At 44.3% G+C, this 16,783-nt stretch overlaps 2 protein-coding genes across 2 annotated transcripts; one reads left to right on the plus strand and one right to left on the minus strand.

The window, feature by feature from the left end:
- Window positions 1–3,937: 3,937 nt before the first annotated feature.
- Window positions 3,938–6,145, minus strand: BBS12 (Bardet-Biedl syndrome 12). Its single transcript, XM_009953545.2, has one exon. The coding sequence runs from the start codon at window positions 6,077–6,079 to the stop codon at window positions 3,938–3,940; it is 2,142 nt and encodes a 713-aa protein (XP_009951847.2). The 5' UTR covers window positions 6,080–6,145.
- A 3,604-nt stretch (window positions 6,146–9,749) lies between these two features.
- Window positions 9,750–14,291, plus strand: LOC104346765 (uncharacterized). Its single transcript, XM_086464374.1, has 5 exons — window positions 9,750–9,809; window positions 11,543–11,698; window positions 13,600–13,728; window positions 13,835–13,972; window positions 14,202–14,291. The coding sequence occupies exons 1-5, from the start codon at window positions 9,750–9,752 to the stop codon at window positions 14,289–14,291; spliced, it is 573 nt and encodes a 190-aa protein (XP_086320500.1).
- The last annotated feature ends 2,492 nt before the right edge of the window (window positions 14,292–16,783 follow it).

The following is a 16,783-nucleotide window of genomic DNA, read 5'->3' on the forward strand; positions in this document are numbered from 1 at the left end:
TTCTCTATTCAAAGCAGCAGCACAAGAACCGAAGTGGGAAGCTGCAATTTACGGGTAGCCCACTCCCATCTCCCCTGATGGGACACCTCACCCCTCAGGGCAGAAATGCACCTTCTACATCAGGCCTCCTGGAACTGATTTTGATAACTCAGGTCTGTCACCTTGTCCTAGTGAGCAGAGCTGAAAATCTCTTGTCACTCCATGACTTTTCTCCTAGATTAGATCCCCCTCTCCACCTCCCTCCCCTAAAAAAGGGAAATGTCCTCCCGGCCTCTTCAGCAGCCCTGGCCTGGGACAGCAAAAGGAGGTCAGTGCAAATTAAGTGTCTCGACTCTCTTGTGAGCACAGGCTTTCTCCTTCAGCCCTTCCTGCTCCACAACTACCTTAACCTCCCCAGCCTCCACCCTCCCACAGTCATTTCTTGGCTTACCTGTGGACCATTGCCTCCTACATTTCCTAGCTCATTTTTTTTCAGCATACCAGGTAGCAGGCAAACTGTGAGATGTCTCTTGACAACCACTGATCATCAGGCTATCAGTCCTTCTAGGACCAGAACTGGCAAGCAGACTGTGCCCTCTAGGCTGGCCCAGCTTGGGTCAAGGGTCTTGATGCTATGATTAAGACCTCTACTACAGTTCAAGAAATCCTGAAGGAGCAGAGAGGCCTAAAAACTTGGCCTTATAAAGATAAACATCAAATAAAATGGCATCAGCCCTAAACAGAAGGACTGAGCTGGGAATCATGGTACTGGGATGTAAGGGAGAAACGAGGCTACCTGACGAGGAAAGGGTTTCAGTAGGGAACGAGATGCCGCCTACTCCTTGGGACAATCCCTTCCCGAGAATCTCTGCCATTTCCCAATTTCCCAGGCGCGTCAAATGTGAAAACTTAGCTCTTCCATCACATCCTACTCTACACAAACAGCCTTTGTGTACCCTAGGAGGAGCCTCTGCCCGGGAGACGCTGAAATCGCCCACGGCAGTTGTTGAAACTGTTCCCTGCGCTAAGAGCCACGGCAGACACGCACAGGACCTCCGTTCCATGTCACAAAGAGGTTTAAGAAATTTGAAGCTGAGGAAGCCACACGTGTATATTGTATTTCACACCGCAGAAGGAGGATGCCTTGAGGACAGCATGCATGTTAATCTTCCGTGCAGGTCAAAAAAAAAAAAAAAAAATTTAAGTAATCCAGGTTACAATACCTAGTTAGTTTATAAAATTTTCCATTTCGTTGGCCTGTAGAAAAGCAAGTGTTAAATAATCAAAATGTAATGTCTGACAGCTTTTTAGAAAACCTCTGCATCACAATATTTAAATACATCATTATGTGCTTTTTAAAAGCCTGATTGGAAAAATTACATCATTTTGGATTTTCTCAACATTTGGTGCGTCAGCTCTCAGTGTCTAAGAGCCCTATAAATAGATGTTTGGACCACCTCAATACAATTCATGTATGCGGTTTTTCCATAATCCACTTAACTCTATTATTCAAATAAAGTGCAACTGGATCTTTTCTTGGGAACAGGGGTTATGCAATGCTCAGTACAGGAGGTTCAAGAAAAACAGTATAAAGCCAAACATGAGCGGCAAACACTTGCAGAGCAGCAGAGTTTGTTTATATTTATTTATATGCTGTGTTTCCATTTCTTTCTCACTCAACAGCCACTAGCTCCTTTTGCCTCTTTTGATCTACCAAACTCTTTCTCTCTCACGTCTAAATACACCACGAGTATGGCCAAGCAGTTAAACATCAATTGCCAACTGATTAATAATGAAAATATAATTGCAGGATGACCAAAACTTTAATATAACTAGGTCCCTATGCTGCTAGGAACTGCTGTTTCAAATTAAAATTATAAACTCTATAGTACTGATGTACTATAAAAATTACAGTACTAATTAGATTTTGCCAAAATCCACTGTATTCTGGAGTTTGTTACAAAACCAAAATATTTACAGTTTCAGCTCGGAGATGGCTAAATACTCTGAGCATAATTCTCTCCACACAGAAGAGTTTTTCTCTCCTGTTTCTAAAAGACAACTGCTATTCATCTGCTCCTTTAACCTCCTTAAGAGCCTTCGGGTTACATGTGAATAGAATACAAATATAAAAATTAAAATATGCACTTCAGCAATGAGAACTTTGAATGAAACCTTTGAAAATATACTGTATAACACTACTTTAATACACACACACATATATCTATATGTATCTAAACCCTATTTAAGGATGAATTTCATTATCTGTGTCTTTCTTTTCCTTGTATACTGAATACATCAATTCAGGAGACATTTTAGGAACTGCCTTTCCTTTTCATTAACCCAAGCCCTCTGGAATTAGGCACCATGAAATGCACGGGCAGAGGGGAAGGGCCTTCCCAGGAGGAGAGAGCAACTCCACCAGGGCACAGAGGCAGAGAACCATGTTAAGGCTCGGTACAAGTCAACTGGGAGACCGCCGGTGGTCACAGGGGTTTGAGGCAGCTGATGGCACTTCTCCGAGATGCCTTCTGCAGTGGGGAGGTACCACAAGGAAAGTAAGTCCAGAAGAAAACCTTCTTATTTACTTAAAATAGTAAATAAGTTAGCAGCAAAGGCTCTAAAACAACCACTCGCTTTCTGTCTGCCTTGCCCCTGAATTACAACTCAGAGCACCCTCTTTAGCCCACCCCAATCCTCAGCTCTCACCGCAGAAGGGCTGTCTGCCACCACCACCAGCAATCACAACGGAGTGCGTGCTTAACCAGAGTACTGCCAGCCATTAGCATTTTAATGAGAAAGTTCCCAAAAGCAAGAATCCCTTGAGCATCACCACTTCCATTCTTTTTCCATTCTGTTTTCACCGGACTGGTGAGACATTTCACTTCACATGTGATTCAGAACGCCAAGTTCAGACAAAGTATCTCCATAGTTACACACCTCTTTATTGCAACAAAAAGCCAGTTCTCCATGGCTCTGCTTTCAAATTTTAAGTGCTGAAACACAGTAAAAACACCTTGCCTCAGTCATCATGACAGATTCGTTTTCAGTTTTTAGCCAACAGCTAAAACATACAATATTTTCCTCTCTGCAAGGATAACTGAGAGAGCCCAAAGGAAATTATCTAAAAATACAACTCATGATGCAAAAGAAAACTTTGTGTAGAGATACATCCATTCTATAGTACCAAAAGGGAGAATTCAGCCTGAATTTACGTCAAAACGAGAGAAATTCCAAAGGGTATATATTTGAAAATAGGAGATATATGGACCATATAAATATGCAAAAGTAGAATCTGCTAATCCAATCTCTTAGTGTAAAATGCAACACTCACAAATTATTGCAAGTTTAACTCTTATATTTGCAGCATACAGAAATTAAGAGCAAGATATTAATCAATTACGTTATATATATTCTTTCTTTTAACACAAGTATGCCAATTTTATGTAAGAAATCCCTACCCTTTTTTAGAAGACATTAGGACATTCAAGAACAATTTACAGAACATGAGTCCAAATACATCACACAGACAGCACAAGTTCAGAACATAAGCATATCCAAGGTACCAAACCTCTCTCCAACTAGACTCAACACGTATCCACCTGCCCAGTGCTCCTCACTATAATGAAAAAAAGAACTGCTCACCTGCTCTGCTAAATAAGATGAGAGAAGTCAGTTTGACTGGAGCAATCTATCCATACAGACAGTAACATTAGTTAGAAATGCAGAGCTGGGGTTAGAGGTAAGCTCACGAGTGATTTTTGTTATTTAACTCTTTTTTCTAGAAATGGGAAATTCTATCTACGTTGTGATGTCTCACATTCTGATTTCCGCTGTTACGCTCTGTGATTAAGTCAGAATCACATCTAAATGTTTCCTTTACAAACTATGAAGAAATGTAGGTTGCACCTGGACTTCTTCCACTGACTCATGGACTTACAAATGAAGCCTGCAAGTCCTATAAAAACATGAATTCACTTGACACGTGTGAGTTCAACAGCTGATTCCTTTTGGGACCTGTGATAATTTCGGCATCTGTTTGAAGCATTAGCAGCACCAAGTCTAGAGCTCTTCGCCACGCCTCTGTCTTGGCTGTAACATTATCATAAACCTTTAAACCCTCTCCATGGTCAGCGAAGGGTCCAGAACCACCCCTGAGCAGATCACCTCTTCCAAACTCTGTCAATATATAAGCTGAGGGAGTGCCAGAGTCGGCTGCTTTTTTGAGGTGACGATCAATGGAGGTACACGCTTCCAACTCCGATGCAGCTTTTGCCGTGTTACACATAAGCACTGAAAGATACTGCTTCCAGCCACTTGCTAGTGCTTGGAGCACAACTGATCTATACTCTGTCACAGATGCTGCCAGCCAAGGGTTGTGAAACTCCTTCACAGCCTTTTGACTCGCTGGCTGTAAAGGCTGCTCTGCAAGCATCTGAACGTGACTAAGGCACAAGAGCTCCACCGCTCCACCACCAAGAAAAACCTTCTCATCGTTCAAAGCGTGATGCAGGCGATACACTAAAGTCCAGAACTCGTCTTCAATGAGCTGCACCTTTGACGCCACAGTAGTGGTAAGCACGGCCGTGAGCAGGGCAATTCCTCGCGCTTTTATCCTGACTGGCACAAGCTCGCCCAGATCCATTGCGCGCCCATCGCGAGCCTTCCACAGCTCCGCTTGGGCCCCGCTCCCCACACAGGAAGCATTCAGCTGGGTGAGGTACGTCACTGGCTGGGCGCCGGTGACCTCCCCAAAAGCACACAACACATCCCAAGTCACAGAGCCAATTACCAAGATACCGTTTGCTACGCATCTCTCCATTAAGTTTTCACACACGTTTCCTTTGACCAAAACCAAGTTTACTTGGAAGCTGATGAGAATATCTAACATACTGCTTAGCCACGAGTCTCCTGCTCTGCCCTCCCACAGGCTTGGGTGCTCCAATATGGTCCTTACATTAGGCGGTCTGTTAAAACCTAAGTGACGATACTGTTCAGTCAGGTCACCATCCACCATCAGAACCCGAAGGAGTTTGTCTTCAACGTGTTTGATAACTGTGGCTTGTTCCGGTGATACTAATGTGACAAAGCCTGGGGAGACACAAGAATAGCTTTCGGGCAGGCCCAGTAAACAGCAGGTCACAATTTCTGCAGTATTAAACTGGGAAGAGCCACTGCATTCTGCTCTCTGTTGTTGATACGCAACAATGCTTTGTAGCAGCTTCGTGCCAGCCTGATTTCCGTGGCTCAGCGCCATTGCCAGGTGTCCCAAACCACAACATTCACACGGATCTGCTGATGGTCCGGAAGGGTATCCCTGAAAATTACCTTGCTGACTTGAAAAATGGCTTTTTTGTGGAGTGCTGAAGTATCTGCTATGGGTTAACTTTTGTTTGTTACAGCTGGATGTGGTAACACCGCTTCCAGCAATGACAGATGTACTTTTGTCACCCGCTGGCTTGACAAGAGAAGCTATTGAACCAAAGCCGGCCAAAGGTGAAACCAGGCGCTTGTTAAAGTTACAATCATCTTCTTGATGGGAACAAGCAATGGTTGGAATTACTTCTTCTGGCGCAGAAAAGTCTTTCTGAAAATAGAGGAAAATCTGGGGATTTAGAAGACTGTCACATCCAATTTGGCAAGTTTTGCTTTTAAAAGCGTTTGGCCTAACACTGCTAGAACACAGCTCTTTATTTACATCATGTATTGATATCTGAAGACACTGGACTCTCTCACAGCAAGAGTTCAAGCCCTCAGACATCACAGATACTATTGCAGAAACAGGAACATTCTGCTGGAGGCACTCCACTACGGCATTGCTCCACGCACCAACGAGAAACAACAGCGTATTCATCCCAGTCTTAAACTCCTTGTTTTGTGCCTGAATGGTTTCATTAAGAAGCTGTCCAGCAGCACTAGTTAAATCCAAACTTTCAATCAGTCTAACAGCAGAACAAATCAATGTGCTTTGGTTGGTGCTTTCATCCACAATGAATTTACATGATTTCACCGGCCCCAATAACGTCCTTCCAGCCAACGCTAAGGACGAGAGCTGCTGAAGTCCAACGTGTCTTCTCGCGTTCACAGCCCCGAAAGCCATGGGCAGCGGGCAGCATCTGTGAACAGAACACAAACTTACTGCCCCATCCTCACAGCACTCCAGAGCACATATCACCAAAGAACTACAGTAAGAGTCTAACGCTGAACACAGCTCTCCTGTGAGGCTCTCTGTGTGAAACAGTTCTTCACCCTGTGCACTTGTTACAAGACACTGATGCACATAATGGCTGAAATGGCGCGTTGCTACAATACCACGGAATTTTTTCCTGCTGGCAGACAGTAAAGTGCTGTTAATTCCAGCTGTTTCTTAAACATTAAGTAGTACAGACTGTACAGAGCTACCATTTCTCTCCTGACCTGCTCTCTGGAATTTCAGCTATCTGCCTTACTTACAGCAAAAGTTCATTACAGCAGAACAGACAACTACGTGGAAAACAAAAGCGCTCTGTATAGCTCCATCTTAGTACCAATAGTTATGCCATTGACTTTAACCTTCAGATCTGGAAAAACATAATCAAACTTATTTTATTCCCATTCTATTTATCCCATTTAGCATGCATCAATACCTCATTAAACATGCACGAAAAGGAATGCCACTTCTTCAGACCTCGCAAAGCAAACTGCCAAGACTTTAAAGTTTTGATCTACTACTCGGTTTAAACATGCCAAAAATAAACCTTCTTTCCTTTGAAATCCCTTCCACACCACAGTCCTGTGGCAGACCACATGGATTAAACTAAAGCTTCCTTTTTTTTTTCTTCTTTTTTTTGAATGAAAAAGTATACACACCAAAAATTAAGAAGCCTTAGCCATATACCTTTTATGCTCAGATTCAAATAATTTATTTTATCTCCCTAAAGGTCCCTTTGCATACGTATTCCAAATCAAAAAAACTTTTCCCATCCCACTCAGTAAAAAGTCTATCTAAATATTATCTCAAATGAGGTGTGAATTTAAAAAGCAGAGCAGGCAGACAGAAATAACCTTTATAGGCTGACAGACTTGAAAATTCTAGTCTAGCCCAAAGTGACAACAGAATTTCCCTTCAATTACCAGATGCATTCTGAAGTACCAAAAAAATCATTAACCAAGAAATTATTATAGTCTATAACTATCCGTAACCATAAGAAAAGGACTTTTAGATAAGCAGGTACTTTTGACTTTAAAACGGCACTGGGAACGTGCGTCCGAAAACCTCCATCCAACCTGCTGAAGGGTTTTTCTGGAAATTTTTCTTGGCAATGTCTTGCGATAATGGTCTAGTCGTGCTATGTATCTGTATCAGTATTTCCAGTAAGAATAATAAAAAACCCGCTCTTTTTTCTTAACTGGAGTCCTTAGCTTAATATCACAGGTAGCTTGTTCTGAAACAAACAAAAAAAAATTGAAGTAATTAAATAATAATAATAACTGGATCGCGGAATTCAGTATGACACATGCTTCCCCCACTCCCGCAAAACCTCATCATTCCATCTAATGTCTCTTAAGGATTTACTAAGACAGTCATTTTTTTGGTTGTTTTTTGGTTGGTTGTTTGGTTTTGGGGTTTTGTTGGGTTGGAGGTGGGGGTATGGTGGGTTTTTTTCCTCAGAGATCACTATTTCTGAATTCAAGCAGTTCTCAACCAGTAATGGTCACTTCTCAACCTGATCTTGTTTGGATAGAAAGAACAAATAACCAATTTGTGATCCTCTTCATAAAATTTAGGGAAGAGCCAAAGCAGCTATGCTGAAAGGCCCAGTAATGCGCTCTCGGTACCCAGGTCCTTGGCCCATCGCTCTGGGCAGAAGGCCATGCTGCTGTCTGGATGGGAGACAACGAGGGAAGGACTAGTAGGATCTCCCAGTACAGTGAACTTCTTACTCCCCAGGCAGTTCTGAACGAGGGTTCAGCTCAGCAGTATGAACCACTGTCTTATTAAAACAGCATTTTTATTTCAACAAATGTGAAACCAAGACTGGTTATGAGACAGATTAATCGGAGTTAACGCAGCACCTTCTATCAAGTCAACGCACTCCCACCAAACCTCAACGCAGCCAACTACAAGTTGCTTAGCTAAAATCTTCTCTGAAATTTAAGTGGAAAATTGTGCCCCTTGCTTTCATCTTAAAGATATATTTTAAAACTGTAGCTTGACATTGGACACCAGCCTGGACTCCTGCAGATCCGTAAACCTGAACCAAACGGACCCAGGGCTGGGCTGCAAAACCAGATGAAGGCAGGGCATGCACTTACAGGAAAGAATGTTTTTATTTCATTGTTTGCACAACCTCTGGCACGTGTGATTTATGATTTTGTGATACTCCCCCCTCCTTTTGATTTATGCATGTTATTTTGGCAAGAACATCACACTATCCTATTCTGTAGGAGCCAATATACAGCAGACCCAAAAATCAACTTTTCATCCACCTATCTCCTGACCTCTTATCTCTTTTTCCATTCAGTCTGAGGTGGAAAAGGTAAAGGGTTGAGTTGAACTACATTTCAGAGTCAAACACAAGCGAGGTCATAAAGAGAAGGAAGCATCCTGGAAAATGAACGAACAAAGTGGAGGTGAAGGGCAGCCCTGCGTGAGGCACCAACAGCTTCTGCTGAGCGAACCTGCCCGCTGCCCTACTGCTGCCTGCCTCACCATCTGTCTCTGCAAGCAAAATAAAACCTCACCTTCGGTTCACTTTATGTTTACACACATGCGTTTTACGGGTGTCAAGTGAAGAACTCCGGGACACAAGAGGTAGGCTAAACACTTATAACTCGTTTTCGTCTTACAGCATATCAAACCAGCAAGGCTAAACTAACACAAAAAAATTCAAATCCGGTTTCCGAATTAATGTATTATTAATGTATTTCTGTGAAACGTCAAAAAAAAGTCTTGCACGCGCACGTGCAAGCACACACGTTCTCTCGCACCAGCACTCCTGCACAAGGAACGACAAATGGGCAGAAAACGTTTTCCTCGCAACCAAACCGCCAAGAGTTCAGGCAACCCTCACGACTCACCCGGCCTACCTAAGAGCCCGCACTGCTACCGCTAACGGAGGGAGAGAACGAGCTGCCGAGCTCGGTTCGGCCGAACCCGAACGCCCACGGCGCCACAGCCCGACGCCCCTCGCCGCCTGAAGCGGAAAGCGCCCGGCGCACAAGCGGGGAGGCGGGGGGCAGCCCGGCAGGAGCCGCGGCCGCTCAGCAGCCGCCCCGGAGCTGCCCTCCGCAGGCCCGGTGGCGGCCCGGCCGCTTCCTCCGGGCTGGGGGCGGGCAGCCCAGGCCCCTCCGTCGGCCTCACGGCAGGCGGGGGAGGGGGGAACGGGCGGTGTCTCACCGATTCGGCGGCGCTGCGCTCCCCGCCGCGGGGCTGAGGGGGAGCGGGCGCGGCCCCGCCGCGCGCCACCAACCGCCGCCGCCGCCGCCGCGCGCGCCGCGTTGCCAGGACACCGCCGCCGCTTGTTTGTACGCCCAGCGGGCGGAGCCGCCACCTCGCGCTCTCGCTGACATCACGAGCCCGCCCGGGTACCATTGGCCCGGGCTAAAGGAGGGAGGTGGGTTCTTCGGTACGTCCAGCTCGCTGATTGGACGGCACGCGTCGGCGGCGTGCGACGGTGTGTCCTCTCGCCTCCGCCAGGCGGGCCGGGCCGTTGGGAGCGGCGGGGCCCGGCGGAACGAACCGAACCGAACCGAACCGAACCGAACCGGAGCGGCGTCCCTGTGGCCCGATGGTGAGCGTCCTCCCCCCGCCGCGGGCTCCCCCTCTCCTCGCCACCCCCCGCGGAACGGTGGCGCCAGCTCCCGCCTAAGCCCCTCTGCCCCTTCCCGCAGCCGAGGCTCGGCTCTCCCGGAGCCCTCTGCCGACCCCCGGCCGCGGGCGGGCAGCCGTGGGGCTCCAAGGGCTGTGGGGAGCTGGCGCGGGGACCGCTCGGTTTCCTCGCACAACGCGGAAGTCAACACCCCAGCCAAAAAGGGAGAGGACAGCCCAAAAAAATCTTGGCGCTGTGAAAAACATCCCCGATAGAACACCAAAAATCGCAAAATACGGCACCTGCTTTCAGGGAGTGGGGTGAGCCAGAGGAAATCCGCCTGGTTAATGTCGGCACAGCTCACAGACCTCCTCCCCTTCGCTCGGTCCCCTGTAGCTTGGGGCACCTGTAAATGGCGTTGCCCTGGAGAGAAGAGGAGACGTAAAACGGATTTGTGCAGCTCGGCCTTGAAATGAAGGGAACAGGAGGCCCCGCACACGCTGCTCTTCAGGATCTGCAGCGCTGGCACTAGAGCTGCAGGTGTACACGCAGGGTGCAAACAGCGGAGGTTCAGGTGTAGCGTGTTAGGGTTTGGGGTTTTTTTTTCTTAATAGTCAGGAGAAGGGCTCCCGTGGGATTCTTGCAGAGCAGAATGTAAGTAGTAAAAATCCGATGCTTGTGTTAATAGCAGTCAGGCGTGCCAGACAAATTGGTTTACAGTCCAACCTGGGAGGGACAAAGCACGTTGAAAAATGAAATTTCATTTCCAAATAACGAACCACAAAATGGCACCTTCTGTGTTACACATTGGGTATTTAATAGAGAGATCCCAGCCAAAAAAAAAATAAAAGGTGACAATTCAGCAGAGGCAAGAGAATGCTCCGGAGTAGCTAGAAAACAAATTCCTTTCTTGGTGTTTGTTTTATTTACTTTTATAAAGCCCAACCAGCTGGAAGTGGGGGGTGGGAGGGACTGCCCTTCCTTCCATGAATCTGTGCAGGCTGAAAATCGAAGGACTAAAATCTGTCCGCTGCTGGTGTAGAAAAAAACCGTACTCGAGGAAAACATCTTTCCTGCTCAGTAGCAGGGGGAAAACACTCTGTACTGCGCCAGCTTACACCAGAAGCAGGAAAGGTCTCAAGTGTCCTCAATAATAAGGCACCAGCTCAGCACAAGCATGTTAGTTCTTCTGGGACAGGTTTTGTGTTGATCTCGCTCCTGCCACAGCACGTTGTTACCCAGCACCACAGCGACCCGGCGGACAGGCAGGCCACAGCTATACAGCTCCCTTTAAACTTAGCTCCAACAGAGCAGGTGCTCTCAGACATCCTATTTCAGTGCAGACTCTGAAGAGTGGCTGAATTTGAGTCCCACGATACAACCAGCCTTTTTAGCTGTGAGGGTGATTTACTTCTGTTTTCCAGGTGAAACCACTCGTGACACACCAAAGCAACAGGCAGAAGGGACAGGCGGTCTTTGTCACCTCAGTGGAGTGTTCATTTTCAGACTGCCCGCCTGGTTTTCTGGCATTACTCCTTTAGTTGATGATCTTTCTGTTTAAAACAGAAAACACAAAGTCCAGATGTGTACTGCCCAGTAACAAAGTCTTCAGCTTGGTTTCTTTCTAGAATAACCTAAGAAAATGAGCACAGAGACCCAGTGTCTACCACCTGAAGCGGAGATTTACTGTTATTATTTGTAATTTAGTTGTGTTTTGAATTTTCCCCAGAGTGGGCCATTTTCTTATCTTTTCTCTCCTTCCCTTTCTGAAGGCATCCAACTATAGAAAACCTGGCTTAAGTACAGCCCAGAGGAAGAAAAGTGGCTTGAAACCTGAACTCACAGAAGAGCAAAAGCAGGAGATCAGAGAAGCTTTTGATTTGTTTGATACTGATGGATCCGGAAGCATCGACATAAAAGAACTGAAGGTTTTCAAACTTTTTTTCCTTGGATGGAAAGATCTTTGCTCTCAGAATTGTAGCTGTTTTCTGTTTGTCCAGCCCTGTCTATTTTAAAATAGTTTTGGAGTACGAACAAGAGTAATGGCTTGCTGTTAAGACTGAATTTGGGGTGTACTGCATGGTCAACCTGAGAAAGCTCTGTATGCAATACTTCAGAGCAGAGAGGCTTCTCAAATACATGGGTAGGAGGTCAGATAGCTTTGAATACCTGAGCATTAGAGGAACTGAAGAGTTCCTCTGTTTAGGAACACACAGTACATGTTTCAGCTTTCACGACTGGCTAAGATCACCATTTGTGGGACACGGACTTTCGTTGTTCTGGGATGAATGTCAGAATATAAATTTTTTTTTCTTCATCTCAGAACTAAACACAGTTTGCACACATGCAGGAAAGATACAACCATATTTTCATATACATAATCCTAAAGTTAACTGGTTTTTAATTTAAAAAAGAACAAAATGGAGATTTGTGCTGCATTTCAGCAGCAATTCAGGTAGTAGGGGGGATGATTATTCTCAGTTCTCTCCCTACGCTTTTATGTGTCTGATCTTTTTTTAAGTGTGAACCTTCTATCTTAATTATATCCTTGACCTTGATTTCTCACAAACACACACTCTGCCTCAATTTCTGCGTATGTAACCTAGAAGCATGACTTAACTAAGCCTATGGCTTATCTTGGGATTTATCTGGAAGTACTTATGCTTGTTTAAGGAGAACGTGTTCTCTGAATGCAGATTACACATGTTAAAATACAGTTCTTAAAATGGACTGAAACATTTCAGCATCAACCAGTTAATGCTATGTTTTTCAAAATTCATTAAAAAGAATGGGTATTTTACAACAGAAGGTGTTCCCCTCTGAAAGACAAAGTGGAAAATGTTCAGTTGTCCCATCGCAAGAAACTGGTCAGAAAACACATTTCAGTTAAACGTTAAGTTTCTGGTGAGTTGGCACTTTCCAGTAAAAGAATGTTGGCGAGAAAATTCTGCCTAATATTAACGATTGATTTCCATTAGAGCATATAGGAAGAACAAATGTTCACAGTTCAAATCTCCCTCTAGTCATGCATTCTTGAAACTTCAGTCTCTTAATTTCTAATTAAGTATGCTGTAATCATCTGGCACACCAGCATTGTGAAATCGGTAATACACACCCAATTAGCAAATTCATTGTCGTAGGCTGGTGAATGCCAGAGCCAAGTTTTAACCAATATTAACACTAAGCATTTTGTACAACAATCTCCACAACTGTTTTTCCAGTAGTGCTTTGCTGGTGCTCTGGAAGGCTCAGAAGGTTTGTTTTTCTTCTCCTTAGCTAGCGCAGCAGTCAGCCTTCGCTTTGCTGAGGCACTCGGGGAGTACTGTCAGTTCCCTCCCCACCACCGGGCCAGAAGTGCCAAGAGCCGCGCGTATGGATTTCATCTATCCTTGTGTACTGGATTGTGTCAGTTAACGACATGTAATTCTGCCCCCATCCAAATAAATGGGCATTCTGCCCTTCACTTCAAATGGAGTGAGACCACATCCCTGGTCTCCAACCTTCCTTGAAGTCCCATTTTGATAATCCAGTCTGTTTAGGAACTACATAGATTGGAACCTTTTACCTAATTCAGACACAAAGTTTTTCTTAGTTTCAGAAATACATCCATGTTCTACATGGATCTACAGAGAAAATATGTCTGAGTCTTAAGAATAAAAACCCTACACGATTACTGTTTGGAAAGATGAAGTAAGCTGGTAAGAGATATCAAGATGTTTTCATTGCTGGGAGTTATTACAGTTTTGGATGAGGAAATGAAATAAGCTTTAGTGCAGCTGCTGACACTGTAATTCTGGTGGCCTCCTAACAGAATTGCTTTTCGGCGCAGGTTGCGATGCGTGCTTTAGGCTTTGAGCCAAAGAAGGAAGAAATTAAGAAAATGATAGCAGATATTGACAAAGAAGGCAGCGGCACCATTGACTTTGAAGACTTTTTGTCTATGATGACCCAAAAAATGGTAGGAATTCTTAACAGAAATTCTTGTGACAGCATAAAAAAATACTGAAAAGGAGAATCTTGGTGTCAGTGTTTTCTAACTAATGTATGTTTTACTCTTGTTTTAGAGTGAAAAGGATTCAAAAGAAGAAATCTTGAAAGCTTTCAGGTTATTTGATGATGATGGGACAGGAAAAATTTCATTCAAAAACTTGAAAAGGGTTGCCAAGGAGCTGGGAGAAAATCTAACAGATGAAGAACTTCAGGTAAATTATGATTTGCCAGAGCTTTTCTAATGGGCACAAACCAATCCTGCAGCTCCCAAGGACTGGCTGGAAATTTATGCCTATGCAAAGAGGGCTGAGAGGTCAGCAATCATGTGAAAATGCATTTGAAAACTCTGTGTTTGAAGTGCTTCTGATTTGTTGTTTTAATGAATGGAAGATCTTGTGGTTAGAGTCCAGCACCTGATCAAATGTACAATGTGTTTTGTAGGAAATGATTGACGAAGCTGATCGAGATGGAGATGGAGAAGTAAGTGAGCAAGAATTTTTGAGAATCATGAAGAAAACTAGCTTATATTAGTATCTGTTGCCTTGCTATACAGCTGCTCCAAAAGATAACCTGGAAAAGACTTAAAAACTGGGCTTGCGTCTCCTGCATATTTTCTGCCATATACGGAAAGTCTGAAAGGACAGATTTTTGGTTCATTCTTCTTTTTCAGCAAAGTTAACTGGGGAAGGGGGGGCTTCGGTACCCAGAACCGTTAAAATGAGATACTGCAGAAGTAAAAAGGAAGGATGACCTGAACCGGCAAGGCAGGGTCCTGTCCCTTCCCCTCCCCCTTGACAATTTCACTGAGTGCCATTTTGGATAAAGAATGCTGTGTTTCAGATATTTAACTAAAAGACATTTCACTTGAGGTGTGAAGATTCCCACTGCTCCTGGGAAAGGCCACTTTTGACTTTCCTAAGGCTACAGAATGAAGGTACAAGCGTAGTAATTTTATGCCTTTTAAGACTTTTAGGTTATCTTTTGGTATTTGTCTCCTTTTGGTTATTTCCATGAAAGATTCTAAAACCAATTGTGTTTTATTTCTGTATGAAACACTGTTTTCCCATGGCAAGTTTTTTTGGACCTAATGGGAAGCAAATGTAGATAACCAGGTTGGGTTCTTCATTTGGAGCTGTGTGCTGCTATCAGTAGATGTTCTGTTTACCTGATCATCTGGAACCTAGTTTACTTGAATGTAACCTGCTTTGATTATCAAAGTTTATTGTATTACCAGTCAACATCTTGTGCCATTGTTCTTACTCCCGAGACTCTACAGAGCTGCTGGTATGCCAGGATTTCAGGTACCTAGAAAGTTCAGTGGTATGGCGAACTTAAATTTTGTCTTGGGCTGTTTACAGTCAAGTTGCAGGGAGGGCTCACATCTGAAGTGAAAAAATCGCTCACCTTGGACATCTGTGGAACACCAAGTAGGTCCATGCAATCCAAATTCATTTCAGACATCACAGGTTTGGGCTGGTTTTTGGGTTTTTTTTTTTTAGGAGTACCTTCATGTTCTTGAATATTTCTTGCATATACTGTCAATCTAGGATTTACTGGAGAGCCACATGTCCTTCTGTATTATGGTGACAGAGCAGTGACACACAACATGACAGTGGATTATGTGGTTCTGCAGGAGGGTTTATCCTTGGGGCCTGATTAGACTGTCAGCTTCAAAACTGCAGGGAAATGGTATAATCCTCTTTCTCTAGTCAGGTGCCTGAAGGAGAGTTTGTTACTGCTCACAGTGAAGTGGCAAAATGTCAGAAGGGTTCAGTGGAAGAGGAGGCAAAGAACAGTAGTTCACCAGTATCTGTTAAGATCCTTCTTTTCTTCAGACAGCTTCTGCTGCTTGACAGCACTGATGGGCTCATAGAAGAAAGGAAGAGCCAGCTCCTGGATTAGCTCCTCATTACAGCTGCTTCAGCTCTCATGAGCTGTGAGGGCCCAGCAGGGGGAGAATTAGGTTCAGGAGGGGAAAAGAGAAGTGTTCATTTATGTATCCTCTTCTTCTCAGCATGCAGATGCGTACCTGGCACATTCTGTTTCAGTCCTCTGAGTCTTGTACTCTGCACAACTCTAAATAAACCCTCTCTAACCTGTGCAGAAGTAGGCTTAAACCTGTGGGAGAAGAGGGATTGTGTAGGACCCTGGAAAATGCAAGAGACCTGTGAAGCCCCCTAGTAACATATTCAGTGGCAGTAGATGTGACCTGTAGTACTGTAAGCATTTTAAAATGTCTATTGACTTTGTATAAGTGTGAAATAAAACTGTTTTGCAAGTTAAGGAGTTTGTGTGCTGACTATGAAAACTAAATTTTCACAAATAATTTCAAAGTGTTAAATGGTTCACCAAGTACATTTTCACTTTCGTTTATCTTTTCTTTCTAAGAGAGAAATTCTTAGGTGCAGGCAGTAGTCTATCACATAATTCCTCTCCCTCTTCCACTATGCTGATTAAAAGTTTCTAGTACTAACCACTTATCTTCAGAAAGGGAAATTTGAACTTCTAGTTGATTATGGGGAATCCCAGAGCCTATTAGAGTGACTGTATTTTTTTTTTTTAATGCTGCCACAGGAAGAGATTAATGACTGTTGTCTACCTATGATGCATGTCACTTCTCTCTTCCTGTTCTAATCCCATTACCTGACTTGAAGATAGGAAAGACACACAATCATATGTACCATATACACTATGACAATGAGATGTTATTTCTGGCTTGCCCATTAATCTCCTAAGTCTGGAATGTCCAGCAGTGGCTGAACTAGCCCAGAGCTTACAAGTGTCTCATGCTGCTTTAGCTCACGTGACAGTGAGGGATATCTCGTCCCCTCTTCAGCCACGTGCACCGAGCAGGACGACTACCCCAGCAATACCCACAGCAGTGCTGTGGCTGATTCCCCATGAATTACTTTTCAGTGCCCTTGTGAATCCTTCCTGACCCTTCTGGAATTTTATCTTTTACATTTCTATACATGGTGGAGGAGAAGGAGCCTGACAGACACCAGTGGCAGAAGTCAGAGTAA

The sequence above is a fragment of the Leptosomus discolor genome, chromosome 4, assembly GCF_034619465.1.
Source record: "Leptosomus discolor isolate bLepDis1 chromosome 4, bLepDis1.hap2, whole genome shotgun sequence".
Taxonomy (NCBI): domain Eukaryota; kingdom Metazoa; phylum Chordata; class Aves; order Leptosomiformes; family Leptosomidae; genus Leptosomus; species Leptosomus discolor.